This window comes from Leuciscus leuciscus (assembly GCF_965113295.1).
Source record: "Leuciscus leuciscus genome assembly, chromosome: 24".
NCBI lineage: Eukaryota > Metazoa > Chordata > Actinopteri > Cypriniformes > Leuciscidae > Leuciscus > Leuciscus leuciscus.
In genome coordinates, this window is record NC_138723.1 from 30,846,893 (window position 1) to 30,863,381 (window position 16,489).

General features: G+C 39.9%; 1 protein-coding gene across 2 annotated transcripts in view; it reads left to right on the plus strand.

The window, feature by feature from the left end:
* Positions 1-16,489, plus strand: part of opn4xa (opsin 4xa) — a 34,579-nt gene that overhangs the window by 9,532 nt on the left and 8,558 nt on the right. For both annotated transcript variants that reach the window (XM_082158672.1, XM_082158671.1), the window contains exons 3-6: positions 4,550-4,683; positions 6,097-6,300; positions 7,767-7,938; positions 13,584-13,745. In XM_082158672.1, the coding sequence (XP_082014798.1) occupies positions 4,550-4,683; positions 6,097-6,300; positions 7,767-7,938; positions 13,584-13,745 (672 nt within the window). The remainder of the gene's footprint in view (positions 1-4,549; positions 4,684-6,096; positions 6,301-7,766; positions 7,939-13,583; positions 13,746-16,489) is intronic.

The window sequence follows — 16,489 nt, forward strand, 5'->3', positions numbered from 1 at the left end:
ATCACGAGTATCAATTACAATCATCAGGCTTTTGAGGAAAATGTATTTGTTCATCTCTCAATCATCATTGCATTGCATTATATGTTTTAAAACTACAGCGCTTTGATCATAATACTAAGCATTTGAATATAATCTTAAGACATATTATTGTGCAGATATTAATATTTAGATGCATTATCTGCTATACTGTTATAAAGCTCTCAGTGATTTACATTACAAGCATCAGAATTGTATCCCTTTTTATCCATATAAATATCAGAATCTGCACAAAATTGCATATTTTTGCTCAGTTTGAGTCTCTGAATAAAACGTAGCTGTTTTTTCCTCCATATTCTCACTATTTCATACTAAATGAGCCATAAAGGTGTGATGTATCAGATATGATATCTGCAGTGTGACTGGAGACAGATATTGTGGAGGATCATGTTGTAAGTGTGTGTTTTCAGCACTTACTGACTGTAGTTGTGAAGTAGTGTCAGTGAGTTTCTCTGTCTTGGATGATATCTAATGCATTCAGCCAAAGTCCTCTACTGACACACTTCTGTTCATCTCTCACTCTCGCTCTCTTCAGTCCCACGATGCTTTCTTATAGATTACATCTCTCAAGACAAAACACACTCTTATGAGCACTAAAGGTCTGAGTCTGTGAAACCTGTGGAAAAAAAAATTATTTTTGATAGAGAAGAATGTTTTATAAGAACATTTATATTTTGATATTTGATTTTTTTTTTTATTATACATTTGATATTTTGGCTTAAAATACTTGATTTATCCCTTAAAGTTTTTTTCCCCAAGGTTTACTTATTTATTGTTAACACTTTACATTAAGGTTTCATTAGTTAACTTAATGAGTTAACATGAACGTACAATTAATAAAGACTACAGTTTTTATTACTTTTAGGTAATGTTAATTTTAAACATTTACTAATATGTTTTTGAGTTTTGAGTTAAAATGTTAACATTAACTAACATGAACAAACTGACCTGTATTTCTCTTAAGGCACGACATGGGCTTCTTGGTTTTGTGTTATTTCAGACTAGTGGAAGAAAACATCCTAAATAACTTTTAAGTATTTATTTAATTTAATCTATTTGCGACTCTCAATGAGAATTCATATCTTTAAAGAGTTTTTTCTCCACTTCAGTATCACTTACATACACCAAAATTTACAGATTTATTCATATCTATATTCTGAAGGTTTTTACTGAGGGGTTTGTTCATATATCATTTGTCTGATTTATAACATTTTGTTCCCCAAAACATGATGAAAATGTATTTTTTTTCTGTCTGTTGACAGTATTTTTCTGATTTTTGTAGTGATAAATAGAGATATTCAAAATGCCTTCAGTAAAAAACTTTAACTCTAATATGTCAACAAAATGAAACAAGAATTTTGAACCTGGCTTCATCCAATGTTGAGATCTATTTTCTGGAAATGTATGCAAATTAGTGTATATGATGCTTCATTTGCATATTTAAACATAGCATTTAAAAAACGTACACATTTTTTTTCAATTCTTAATGTGATCATGGTGATATATATTAGTTAAATTTGTGTTGCCCGTTCACCTGGGGTGTCTTGAATAAATGCTTTAAAAAGTATTTCTTAGTTTATGTGAGATAATACATGAAATAAAGCTAACAAATGAGACCTTATGTTACTGTTTATTTTAAACTTGTCCTTTTTTATGCACAAAACATAATATAACAACATGACAGTAATGAATACAAAGGAAAGAACCCCCGACACACACACACACACACACACACACACACACACACACAAAGATAGAAAGACAAAAAAAGGGGACAAATCTTGTCTTCTAGAAGCTGCTGTTTGCAATGGTCCGCTAACAATGTGATTGCATAAAAATATTATATAATATGTGGCACGTATATAATATTTAGCAATTATATAACATGTTGCACACTGACAGTAAATAAAGCTAAATGTTTCTGAACCGTAATTAATCAGATGCACATGAGGCCTGTAGGAGTTTAGGGGTGAAGCGGCACATGATGGCGTGGAAGTGGAAAACAAGCCATCGGTTTCTCAATGATCACTGACAGGAGACAGAACCAAAGCCATGTTTAACTTACCAGACCCACTAAACGTGACAGGAATCAATGTCCAACCTCACTACAGCACTTTCTCATTTATTCCAGCGGTCAGTGGGGGACCGAATTTACTAAATGTGCTTAACAAGCTTATAAAGTTTACATATGTTCATGCATATTCTATAAATGCATTTTGGAAACACTTTACAGTAAGGTTTCATTAGTTAACTACACTGAAAAAAATTATTCGTTGAATTTAATAAACATTTTTATGGTAAGTGGTTGCACACAATTGATTTTAGCTACATTTAAACAAATGCATTAAGTTGAACTAAAATTGATTAAGTTCAACTTAATGCATTTGTTTAAATGTAGCTAAAATCAATTGTGTGCAACCACTTAACATACATTTTTTTATTAAATTCAACAAATCATTTACATGAACTAAAAATGAACACTGCAAAATTGTTATTTTTGTCTGGTTTTCCAGTATAAATCCTGAATCAAGATTCATTTGCTGGAGAAGAAAAATGACTTTACGAAAAAAATTTTTTGCAGTGAAAAAAAACATCTTGAATGTAACTCGACACCCTCGCCTCATTTAGTATGTGCGGTTCTATGAATATGCAAATTCACCCCGCCTCCACTCACTCACTCAGCTCAGAGATCCACTGGTTGACGATCACACGTTGATCTGATTGGTTACAAGGTAGTTTGTGACGTCAGAAACACCAGCGATTTCAAAGCGTGTGTTTGAGACTGTCTTTGGTTCACTGCAGTTTTAAGGAGAAAATACTCAGCAATGCTGTCGACTTATGAACTTACACATGGTTTGTCTTAAAGCATATTAAAAACACCACATAGACACATAAACTACATTAAAAGCTGGATTTACACAATTGGATCGATGACCGGAATATGTGTTAAGAAAGTAAATAGAGTCAGTTTTAAAAGAGAGTGTATTTTTTATGTTAAAGGTAACTCGCTTCATGCATCATTCATGCTAAACAAAAGCACAATCCACATTCCTCACGGATTATTTCCAGTGTTACCTAATAACTGAACATGAATGCTGTTAATCACGCGTCGACAACAGACTGTCATCATACGTGTGGATTTTCTCCCTGACCGAGAATGCTTCAAACTGAAGTGTCGTCTGTCGGCTGAGAGCTTTTCTAGGAAAGGTAGTGTTGATCCTGTGAAGAGCTGATGTACGGGCCACTAATGCCTGATGGTTCAGTAGGTGATGCCGGGCCACTTTCAATCAGAGGAAATTGTGTGCATTTGTGACTATGAATAATGAGATGACGTGCAATCACAATGATTGAACTCCATGTGTTGAATCAATGAACCTTTAATGAACCAGAAGTGTAGAAGTTTCTCTCTCTGTTTTACCAAGTCCTCCCTGTGGTGTAAATCCAGCTTTTAATGTAGTTTATGTGTCTATGTGGTGTTTTTAATGTGCTTTAAGTCAAACCATGTGTAAGTTCATAAGTCGACAGCATTGCTGAGTATTTTCTCCTTAAAACTGCAGTGAACCAAAGACAGTCTCAAACACACGCTTTGAAATCGCTGGTGTTTCTGACGTCACAAACTACCTTGTAACCAATCAGATCAACGTGTGATCGTCAACCAGTGGATCTCTGAGCTGAGTGAGTGAGTGGAGGCGGGGCTCATTTGCATATTCATAGAGCCGCGTATACTAAATGAGGCGAGGGTGTCGAGTTACATTCATCAAAGATGAGTTTTAAGGGATAATATTGACTACAAGGGGACTTTAACACTATAAAGCTGCTGTATTATATCTGATACGCAAACTTCCTCAACATAATCAAAACTTTGCTGATAAACCTGTCGCACACAATCTTCTACAGTACTTTTGTTTTCTGATTGATAGTTTAGACTTTTTAGTAAAAGGCCTTTTAGCATAATTGTAAAACGTCCACCTTCAGCTCATCTTTTGAGCTGTGAAATCTTTACAGATTTTTATTTTAAAAAACGTAAGAATAACTTTTATATTGTTAGTAATATTTCAGTATGAACACTTACTGAACGGAAGCCACTTAGTTGCAGAGCAACTTACTTTTTGGCCATATTATTGCTCAGTTTGGGTATAAATTGAGCAGTTTTTTTCCTCCATATTCTCACTATATTATACTAATATGAGCCTTTTTTTTTATTATTGTGTCTAAAGGTTCAATAAACTTTTGCATTTCAAACAATTGCATTTTGAGTACTTCATGTCAGGCTTTACAGGGTTAAGGACGAGCTTGTTTGACAACGCATCATGAAAAATGCATATACTGTATATAGAGATATGTGTCCATCTTTAAAACTGTAAAAGTCTGAAATTCTGTGCATTAAAGGTTTAAAAGTGTTTGAGGTGAAGCATGTGTTTGGTTGGACACAGTCAGTCAGTTTACTAATGGCCATAACATGCTTTTGAAACTGGGATTGTAACAAATTGTAAAAAGGTGTTTTGTGTTTCAGTAACAAAAAGCTGCGGACGCCTCCAAACTACTTCATCATGAATCTAGCAGTGAGTGACTTTCTCATGGCCATCACTCAGTCGCCGATCTTCTTCGTCAACTGCATGTACAAGGAATGGGTGTTCGGAGAAATGGGTAACTAATTTCCCAATCTTCCCATCTAGGGTCCTATTTTAACAATCTAAACTCATGATCTAAAGCACAAGTGCACTAATAGCTAACTAAATCCACTTCTACTATTTTAAAGATGGGAAAAATGGTCGGCGCTCCCGGCGCATGGTCTAAAAGGGTCGTCTCTATTCTCTTAATGAGTAATGGGTGTGTTTTGGGCGTAATGTGAAATAAACCAATCAGAGTCTCATCTCCCATTCCCCTTAAAAGCCAGTTACACTCGCGCCATGACGGATTCGCTATTGGAAAAACTGAACGCTCTAGCGAAGAAATGGATCTACTCGTGCGCGAGATTAAATATCATCTACAGGACAAGCCGGATTCCACCATATCTTTATGTACACAATATTAATCTTTTACATTGTAATCCTTTTATTTTTTTATATATTGGCATGTTTGTGTGCTGCTGCGCTTCCCTGTGTGTGTAATAAGCAGAACGCACGTTGTGCACCCGCCTATTGGCTCATATTACTAACAAGCTTTTTAAATAACAAAAAAAAGTCTATTTCAGTTCCTCAAAATAGCAACGCTCCAACAATGCTCCTGAACACACACTCGTTCTCAGACCAGCACACCCATGGGCGCACAAATGAGCTATTTAAACAACGTGGCGCAGGACGTGAAAATGATAACCGCGTCAGGCTGAAACTAGCAAAACACACTTGTGTCGCGCCGGGTGTATGATAGAGCCCTTAGACTTAGGCAAAGTCCATGCTAATACGGTTTCGTTTGAAAACACATCTTTCTCTCGGTTTTGTCCTTCCGCTCACACTGAGACGCCGTTTTTATAAATGAAAACGAAGCTTTTTGAAAACGCTCTCCAAAGTGGATAAATGTGAAAACGGAGGTATTTAAAAACGGTGATGTAAGTTTAGTCATGTGACCCGTGTTGCACCAATAGATATTGATGTTTATACCAGTATTGTGTCTGTTATGTGCGATTCACTTTCACACTGTTGCTAAAATATGTTACTTCACACACTCTTCATATCACAGTCCTGCAGATCTGACAGAGTTTACTCATATTTGCTGTCCTGTGGTAAAACATGAGAGCGGTTGTGTTTTACACCAGACATATAATGATGAGTGAGAGCGTCCTGGACCATCAGTGAATGCTGAGATATTCTGCTAAATATTATAATCCTGACAGAAGAATTGCGCACTAACTTTATTATTTATTTTTCCATCTGTATCATCTCAGTGAGCGTGTGTGAGGGTTTACACATGCGCTGTAAAGGGGAATTTAGCATTTTAACGGCTGAAAATGCTAGTGTGGACGGAGAGCGTTTTCAAATCCAGATTAATGTAGATGTAATGCTTTACTCATTTGCGATCTGTTTCCATATCACACGTGCTTGTATCTGCTTCTCCACGCAGGCTGTAAGATGTACGCCTTCTGCGGAGCTCTGTTCGGGATCACATCCATGATCAACCTTTTGGCCATTTCCATCGACCGCTACGTCGTGATCACCAAACCCCTGCAGGCCATCGGCTGGACGTCCGGGCGCCGGACGCTGATCATCATCCTCCTGGTCTGGATCTACTCGCTGGCCTGGAGTCTTGCTCCCCTTTTGGGATGGAGTGAGTCTCACGTATTTACTCTTCCTTTGAAAGAGAAAACAATATGAGAAGTGTGGGAGAAAAGAATCGATTCTCTGATGCATCACGATTCTCTCTTCAAAGATTCTCGATATTTTGATATCTCTACAATGGGATATTTTGAACCCAGACAGCAACAGTGTCGGCCTAGATCTGGCCCACATCTGGGCCGTGTGGGATCCATGTGTACTGGATGTGGGCCAGATCTGGACCGACATTGGCCACATTTTCAAGAGCTAATTATAATTCTCCACTAAGGCGGCATTTACACTGCAGGTCTTGATGCCCAATTCAGATTTTTTGACTATATCAGAGATTTTTTGGTAACACTTTACAATAAGGTTAATTTATTAAACATAAGTTAATGTATTACTAACATGAACTAATCATGAGCAATACATTTGTTACTGTTTTTGTCAATCTTTGTTAATGCTAGTTGATAAAAATACAGCTGTTCATTGTTTATTCATGTTAGTTCATAGTGCATTAACTAATGTTAACAAGATTTTAATAAAGTATTAGTAAATGTTAAAATGAACATTAACAAAGACTAACAAATGCTGTATAAGTGCAATTCATTATTAATGAATGTTAAATTATGTAGTTAACTAATTAACCTTATTGTAAAGTGTTACTGATTTTTTTGATGACCCACTTACATCTTCTTTTAAAAGTGACCCATATCTGATGTCTGCATTTACACAATGCTTGGCGAAACGAACAAAAAATAACATTATGTTATCAAGAAATCAAATTCAACATGAGTTTAATTTATTGACATGGTATTCATAGACACATTTTTAATGCAATTGTTTCATCCTTGTATTAAAATCATTATATAGTACAAATTCCTCAAGACAGTCGTTATATACACAGATCCATTAATAAAGTTAGTGCGTACTAATGGTCTCGTGGAAGAAGTGTTAAGCATGTCAGAGGTTCTGGGTTCGAATCTGCCCTCGTATAGGTTTTCTTCCCCTCATAAGCACCACATGTGTTCATCAGAGATTGTAGATCAAGATGTTTGTGTGCATTTTATTTTGTGTTAGCAACTAGCAACACATTTCAGCGCCAGATCAACTCGTATTTAACACAAAAGAACAAAATCAATACTCTGCTATTCAACTAGAGATGTTTAATTTGTTATAGATATATCTGTACCGCGAAATGTTCAAAAAGTCACTTTTTTCAATGAGGTACGTACGACGGGAATATCCGATCTGTCTGATTATATGGCAGGCGCGAATGCACGTATCCGATTCATATCAGATTTATGAATGAGGCCTGAAACTGATCTGAGAATATCAGAATCCATGCTTTTTTTTCACATGGGAGGAAAAAATCGGAATGTGTCACTTGAACCATGCAGTGTAAATGCGGCCATTTTGTTGCAGTCTGGGAAGTTTCTCCACAATCTTTGACACTGTGTTGTAACCGTTCTCGGATAGGTTCCTATATCCCAGAAGGCCTCATGACGTCCTGCACATGGGACTATGTGACGTCCACTCCAGCAAACAAGAGCTACACCTTGATGCTCTGTTGCTTCGTGTTCTTCATCCCTCTTGGGATCATCTCTTACTGCTACTTCTTCATGTTCCTCGCCATTCGTAACGCAAGCAGGTACAGCATGCACACACTCTTGCCTATACTGGCGTGATTTCACCAAGTAAAACATGTTTCTGGATCAGCATCCCTGTTGATTATGGAGATAAAATAATGACAAATGTTTCTGAAACAAAAAAGCTTGTTGAATTGCACTACTTGGTAAAAATATGCATTGCATTAACCCTGCTTGCATTTTAATGAATTGTATTTTTAGGGCTTGCATTTTTATGGACTGAAATTCAACATGGTTGTATATTTAACATGGCTGTGATGTGAATATTTCAATTCAAAACATTTATCACACGTTTTCATTATTAAAAAATCAATCATCCATATTCACCTTTCAGATCTCACTTCCAAAATGTTCATTCTGTTTAAAAATTCAACCTATTATATTCGACTGGCAATTTTCAGTCCATTTTATTTCGCTTTACAAATTCGCTTCCACAAATTCAGTGGTTCAAATTCGACAGAAAATTCGACATTTGACATCCGGGAATGGCAGGAATATCAGTAGATTGCCGATAAATATACATTACAGCCCTAAAAATACATTGCATTAAAATGCAAGCAGGGTTACTGCAATGCATATTTTGTTTCAAAAACATTTGTCATTATTTTACTTCCATAGTTGATCCTGGAACAACATTCCAGTCAACCAATCAAGTTTACAGTTATGGTGTGTTCACACTTGGCAGGGATTCCTGGCTCTACCTATTTTCTAAGCTCTTTGTGAGTTCTTCTCAGCTGGTAAAAATACCATCATATGTGCGCTCAAACAATGAGCAAATTTAGCGCGCAGAATTGTTTTGGATGTTTGGGAAGTTCCGTTGCGAAATAAACGGTAAAAACGTTGTTTTTGTATCTTCAGGTTTGGTGTTAAAAATGACAGTGTGAACGCTAAGCAAAAAACGGCCGGTTGACTAAACTGCTAAGACTAGTCTTACAAGTTATTAAGTTAGTCATCAATATATATATTTTTTATATATATATAATATCTGTTCATATCTTTTTCAAGTTAGTTACATAAAAATGTAGATTGGTCTAATTTGATACCGAACCGAATATTGAACCGAACTACCGAAAGTGTGAACAAACTCTTAAAGGGATACTTCAGGATTTAGCATTAAGCTTTGTATTAGTAGAAAACCTGTAGTATTTTCGAATTACCCTGCTTTCCACCCTCCTATCCCCCTGAGACAAGAGATTTATGTATTTTTTGTCTGGAAAAAATCCTCCGATGACGCAAAAATCGTCATTTTGCGTCATCGGAGGATTTTCTGGCCAGAGGCTAAAGACTACAGCCAGTAGCTGTCCCGCATGTGTTCAGCCCGCCTATAGAGGGATCTCACTCACAGAATGTACACAGTATCAGCCGTCTTTCTTTGGAAGCTAAGCTAGCAGGCTTTTGTTCTGTGGAGAAAGCTGAGTAGTAGGAGAAAGCTGAGTAGTAGGGGTTACCATCCTCTTTTTCCCGGACTTGTCCGGCGGGCGAGATCGTTCAAAATGTCCGGGATTCGGCTTTTGCTTTCTGCAGTCGCCATTCATTGTTTACATGCACACCTTTTGTTTCAATCTAACTGAATTCATTCCGATTGGTGAATCTGAATGTAGTGTTTACATGAACGCTAAACAAGTGATCGGTCGATGTGCGTTTTAACATTGCTAAGAAAATTCCCGCTCCTCCGTGAGAGATAGGAGACTGGCGCGTCTCAGTAATGACGCCACCGGCCTCGCGCCGTTCTCCCGCGCCCTTCAGCCTCGTCCTGCTCGCCACAGTACACATGATGATGTTCTCCCGCGTCCCTCAGCCTCGTCCTGCTCGCCACAGTACACATGATGATGTTCTCCCGCGTCCCTCAGCCTCGTCCTGCTCGCCACAGTAAACATGATGATGTTCTCCCGCGTCCCTCAGCCTCGTCCTGCTCGCCACAGTAAACATGATGATGTTCTCCCGCGCCCCTCAGCCTCGTCCTGCTCGCCACAGTAAACATGATGATGTTCTCCCGCGTCCCTCAGCCTCGTCCTGCTCGCCACAGTAAACATGATGATGTTCTCCCGCGTCCCTCAGCCTCGTCCTGCTCGCCACAGTAAACATGATGATGTTCTCCCGCGCCCCTCAGCCTCGTCCTGCTCGCCACAGTACACATGATGATGTTCTCCCGCGCCCCTCAGCCTCGTCCTGCTCGCCACAGTACACATGATGATGTTCTCCCGCGTCCCTCAGCCTCGTCCTGCTCACCACAGTAAACATGATGATGTTCTCCCGCGCCCCTCAGCCTCGTCCTGCTCACCACAGTAAACATAATGATGTTCTCCCGCGTCCCTCAGCCTCGTCCTGCTCGCCACAGTAAACATAATGATGTTCTCCCGCGTCCCTCAGCCTCGTCCTGCTCGCCACAGTACACATGATGATGTTCTCCCGCGGCCCTCAGCCTCGTCCTGCTCGCCACAGTACACATGATGATGTTCTCCCGCGTCCCTCAGCCTCGTCCTGCTCACCACAGTAAACATGATGATGTTCTCCCGCGCCCCTCAGCCTCGTCCTGCTCACCACAGTAAACATGATGATGTTCTCCCGCGTCCCTCAGCCTCGTCCTGCTCGCCACAGTAAACATGATGATGTTCTCCCGCGTCCCTCAGCCTCGTCCTGCTCGCCACAGTAAACATGATGATGTTCTCCCGCGTCCCTCAGCCTCGTCCTGCTCGCCACAGTACACATGATGATGTTCTCCCGCGTCCCTCAGCCTCGTCCTGCTCACCACAGTAAACATGATGATGTTCTCCCGCGTCCCTCAGCCTCGTCCTGCTCGCCACAGTAAACATGATGATGTTCTCCCGCGTCCCTCAGCCTCGTCCTGCTCGCCACAGTAAACATGATGATGTTCTCCCGCGCCCCTCAGCCTCGTCCTGCTCGCCACAGTACACATGATGATGTTCTCCCGCGTCCCTCAGCCTCGTCCTGCTCGCCACAGTAAACATGATGATGTTCTCCCGCGCCCCTCAGCCTCGTCCTGCTCGCCACAGTAAACATGATGATGTTCTCCCGCGTCCCTCAGCCTCGTCCTGCTCGCCACAGTAAACATAATGATGTTCTCCCGCGTCGCTCAGCCTCGTCCTGCTCGCCACAGTAAACATAATGATGTTCTCCCGCGCCCCTCAGCCTCGTCCTGCTCGCCACAGTAAACATGATGATGTTCTCCCGCGTCCCTCAGCCTCGTCCTGCTCGCCACAGTAAACATAATGATGTTCTCCCGCGTCCCTCAGCCTCGTCCTGCTCGCCACAGTACACATGATGATGTTCTCCCGCGCCCCTCAGCCTCGTCCTGCTCACCACAGTACACATGATGATGTTCTCCCGCGTCCCTCAGCCTCGTCCTGCTCGCCACAGTAAACATAATGATGTTCTCCCGCGTCCCTCAGCCTCGTCCTGCTCGCCACAGTAAACATGATGATGTTCTCCCGCGTCCCTCAGCCTCGTCCTGCTCGCCACAGTACACATGATGATGTTCTCCCGCGTCCCTCAGCCTCGTCCTGCTCGCCACAGTAAACATAATGATGTTCTCCCGCGTCCCTCAGCCTCGTCCTGCTCGCCACAGTAAACATGATGATGTTCTCCCGCGCCCCTCAGCCTCGTCCTGCTCGCCACAGTAAACATGATGATGTTCTCCCGCGCCCCTCAGCCTCGTCCTGCTCGCCACAGTACACATGATGATGTTCTCCCGCGCCCCTCAGCCTCGTCCTGCTCGCCACAGTACACATGATGATGTTCTCCCGCGTCCCTCAGCCTCGTCCTGCTCGCCACAGTAAACATGATGATGTTCTCCCGCGCCCCTCAGCCTCGTCCTGCTCGCCACAGTACACATGATGATGTTCTCCCGCGTCCCTCAGCCTCGTCCTGCTCGCCACAGTAAACATAATGATGTTCTCCCGCGTCCCTCAGCCTCGTCCTGCTCGCCACAGTAAACATAATGATGTTCTCCCGCGTCCCTCAGCCTCGTCCTGCTCGCCACAGTACACATGATGATGTTCTCCCGCGCCCCTCAGCCTCGTCCTGCTCGCCACAGTACACATGATGATGTTCTCCCGCGTCCCTCAGCCTCGTCCTGCTCGCCACAGTAAACATGATGATGTTCTCCCGCGCCCCTCAGCCTCGTCCTGCTCGCCACAGTACACATGATGATGTTCTCCCGCGTCCCTCAGCCTCGTCCTGCTCGCCACAGTAAACATAATGATGTTCTCCCGCGTCCCTCAGCCTCGTCCTGCTCGCCACAGTAAACATAATGATGTTCTCCCGCGTCCCTCAGCCTCATCCTGCTCGCCACAGTACACATGATGATGTTCTCCCGCGTCCCTCAGCCTCGTCCTGCTCGCCACAGTACACATGATGATGTTCTCCCGCGTCCCTCAGCCTCGTCCTGCTCGCCACAGTACACATGATGATGTTCTCCCGCGTCCCTCAGCCTCGTCCTGCTCGCCACAGTAAACATGATGATGTTCTCCCGCGCCCCTCAGCCTCGTCCTGCTCGCCACAGTAAACATAATGAATGGCGACTGTAGAACGCAAAAGCCGAATCCCGGACATTTTGGGCGATCTCGAAATCCAGGGCAAACTCGTCACGGAGACTCGCTAGTAGCCTAGCCTTCTTGTTTTCAACTGCGCTCTCTTACCGGTAGGCGTGGCTTGGGAGTGGCCTCCTAGGGCAGCGAAGCAAGTGCATTCTGGGAGTTGTTGTCTTTCATCCACATAAGCCAAAAATCAATTTTCTGTCTTTTCTCAGTCTAGAAAGCTCCAAATTCAAAAATTTCTTCTCATTTCTTCTACATAAATGACCTATTTTAAATACACATTCATCTTTCCAGAGGTGAAGTATCCCTTTAAGTTTAGGCTTCTACATCAGTGTTGTATAAGTCATGGGTAGGGATAGGGTTAGGACTGTGTGTTTTGGACAGGAATGATGCTCCAGAATTAATAGAAGATGTTGATCCTTGTCTTGACAAAATCACGGCGACCATAAACAGTCAAAGTCATGGCAGGACATGTGGTCATCATAACTGGAACATCCATGATGTACAATCAGGGTTCAAAGACACTGTCAAATCAAATTCCAGGATTTTTCAAGGACTTTTCAAGCACTACTTTTTGGTTTTCAAGGACTACAATCACATCTCACCTATCAAACAATATTTTAATTATCTTTCAAATTATAAAAAAAGGCACAATTATAATAAAACAAAATGATACAAATAAAGTGCAGCACATGCAATGACTGCTGTAACTTTAACCAATGAAAGGAGACTATGACAAAGATATCGCTTTTCGTATTCAAAATGATTTTTCCTCCCATGATAATATGATTGACCTTAAGAATGAAAACTGTGTCATATACTTGGATATTTATATGAGCAATATCACGCTCATAGCCATGTGAAATGCCTCTATATCTATATCAGACGGACAGCAGTGTTAATTTTGTGTAAAAAGATATTTATCAATAAAATTGATTCAATAATTCAAGCACTTTCCAACTACCCTCTCATTAATATGGCTGTTTTCAGGTTTTTTTCAGGCCTTAAATTTCAAAACGTCAAATCCAAGTACTTCAAGCTCTTTAAGCACCTTGTACGAACCCTGTACAATGTCTTCCCTCTGTGTCCAGAGATTTGGAGAAGATGGGCAGCCATGTGAGGAAGACCACCCTCATCCAACAGCAGTCCATCAAGACCGAGTGGAAGCTGGCGAAGATTGCGTTTGTGGTCATCATTGTGTTTGTGCTGTCCTGGTCTCCGTACGCCTGTGTCACGCTCATCGCCTGGGCAGGGTAACTATCAGCGGCTCTTCTGGGGATTATTACAAACAACATCTGGAGTTTTTGTGTCATTGCTTAGGCTGCTTTTATTGTGAGTTTATGCAGTGCACATGCATGGATGTCTATATATGTGACCCTGGACCACAAAACCAGTCACATGGGTCCATTTTATGAAATTGAGATTTATACATCACCTGAAAGCTGAATAAATAAGCTTTCCATTGATATATGCTTTGTTACCCATACAAAAAAAAAAAAAATTGAAATATATTTTAAAGTGTCAAAAATATATGTGGCATATATTCCAAATAAATTGAAATATATTTGCATTGTTGTTCACTTATTTTTATCATTTTGAAATATATTCTGAAATATAACAAAAATATATGATGTTAAGTGTGAAATATATTTACATTTATAACATGTAATGTAAAATATATGACAAAATATATGGTCATAAAATGTTTAGCTTGCTAAAGAAGGGTCGAAAATGTATTTTGATCATAGTAATTCCTGTACCTTTTCCCCTATACACAACAGTAGGCTACCATATTTCACTACTGTATTATGACACACAGCTATAATAAATACTGTACTTACATTTAACTGACTGCAATGTAAAATGACAGATATAGTTGCTTTCCTAGGACTATTAGGCCATATTAGGTGGCACGTACCTAACACCAAGTGCAATTATTAGATTTATTGTTGTTTTATTGACATCTTTCCTGAAGTAATTTAAATATAGAAAATATGCACAATATTTATGATGCAAGTATAACAGTGACACTCCAACAGTGAAGTGCACTTAAACAATAGATAGAACTCAGTGTCTAACACTGCATACACACACTATTAAATAACTGTATTCAATTCTGTAAAAATAGGGGAAAAAACTCTGCATTTTGTGTGTTATTTCCTACATAAAATTGTCATTTTAGGCCAATAAAGTCAGTAAAGGGGCAGCCGTGGCCTACTGGTTAGGGCTTCGGGCTTGTAACCGAAGGGTTGCCGGTTTGATCCCCGACCAGTAGGAAAAATGTGGGTGGGGGAAGTGGTAGAGCACTGCTCTCCCATGCCCATATCCACGGCTGAAGTGGTCTATCTAAAAAATAAATTGAAAATTGTTTGTGAAAATGTTAACTTTTTAAATTTCAAAATATTTTTCAAATGAAACAATTTGCAAAAGTTAAAACATATATGAACATATATGTAAACATATATGAAAATATATTTACATATATTTAACTAAAATATATTTATTTGGCCAATTTCAAATATTTGCATATATTCCAAAAATATATATTTCAAATATATTTATTTTGTGTATGGGTAGGATAGGACAATATTTGGTCGAGATACAACTATTGAAAATCTGGAATCTGAGGGTGCAAAAAAATCGAAACATTGAGAAAATCTCCTTTAAAGTTGTTCATTTATGTTCATGATTGTGCAGCATTCACTCACACAAATAAATGTTTTATATATTTACGGTAGGAAATTTACAAAATATCTTCATGGAACATGATCTTTACTTAATATCCTAATGATTTTTGGCATAAAAGAAAAATCAATAATTTTGACCCGTACAATGTATTGTTGGCTATTGCCACAGATATACCCGTGCGACTCGAGACTGGTGACGTGATCCAGGGTCACACATGTGCATCTCAAGCCTGGACTTTTATCCTCTTAATCTTTTCTCTATCATTATCCAACAGCAAATAAACATTTAAACAACAGCGAATCCATATGTGTAAATCCTCCTGGGTTCTTTATTGGCATCGATGGAACATTTAACATCCTTGAAACCTTTACATATAGATATACATATAGCTTCTATAGATTTTTAAAATGTTTTACACACACAAACAAAAATGGTTATTTTAAGAGCTGTTCACTGTAAAGTGCTTTGGTTCCCTCGACAAAATTCCAATCGAATTTTTTTCAGTGGCTTTTACATTTTTAAAGCAAATAAGCTCTGATCAACAAAAGCTTATGATACTCACATGTTTTGTTCATCATGCTAATCTTCACAAATAAGCACAGCTTTTATGATTTATGATGCCTAAATCCAAGGCACAAGCTAACTGGCCACGGTCACATGACTTCAACATAACCATAGCTAAGCTTCAACAACTTTTTCAGTCTTTATGTAAAATAAAATAAAACATTGACTTCAGGACTATGGAACCGGAAGTGCTTTACCGGAAGGGTTTTATCCAACTATTAATGCATCATCCTTCTAAAGGACTTATGCATTCTCACATTTGAATTAAGTATACATCAGCTAATTACGTGCTGAGAAGTTTCAATCCAAAACTGCACAAAAGATCTGCACTCTAAAACTCTTTTATTGTAAACAGGAGATAAAGTTAAGAGATGTTTCGGCTCTTTGCCTTCGTCGGTGTGACAGTTTCTCTTATTCTCAGACTACATTGAAAGAACTCTGCAGGTTTTTCCTGATGTGTAATTGTTCCCAACATTTCCCAGCGTTTCAGATGGACTTAAACTTGAGTCTGAGGACTAACTATTTCATTGTTTAATTATGATCACGATCACCTGAAGACCTGCGAAGTGCTTTCTATATAGTCTTTGAGAATAAGTGAAACTGTCTGTTAACTTTATCTCCTGTTTACAATAAAAGAGTTTTATGGTTGAGGCTTTTTTTTTTTTTATTAAATATACAGTACTGTGCAAAAGTCTTAGGCATGTTAATATCCCCCCCAAAAAAAAAATGGTTTTAAGTCAGTTAT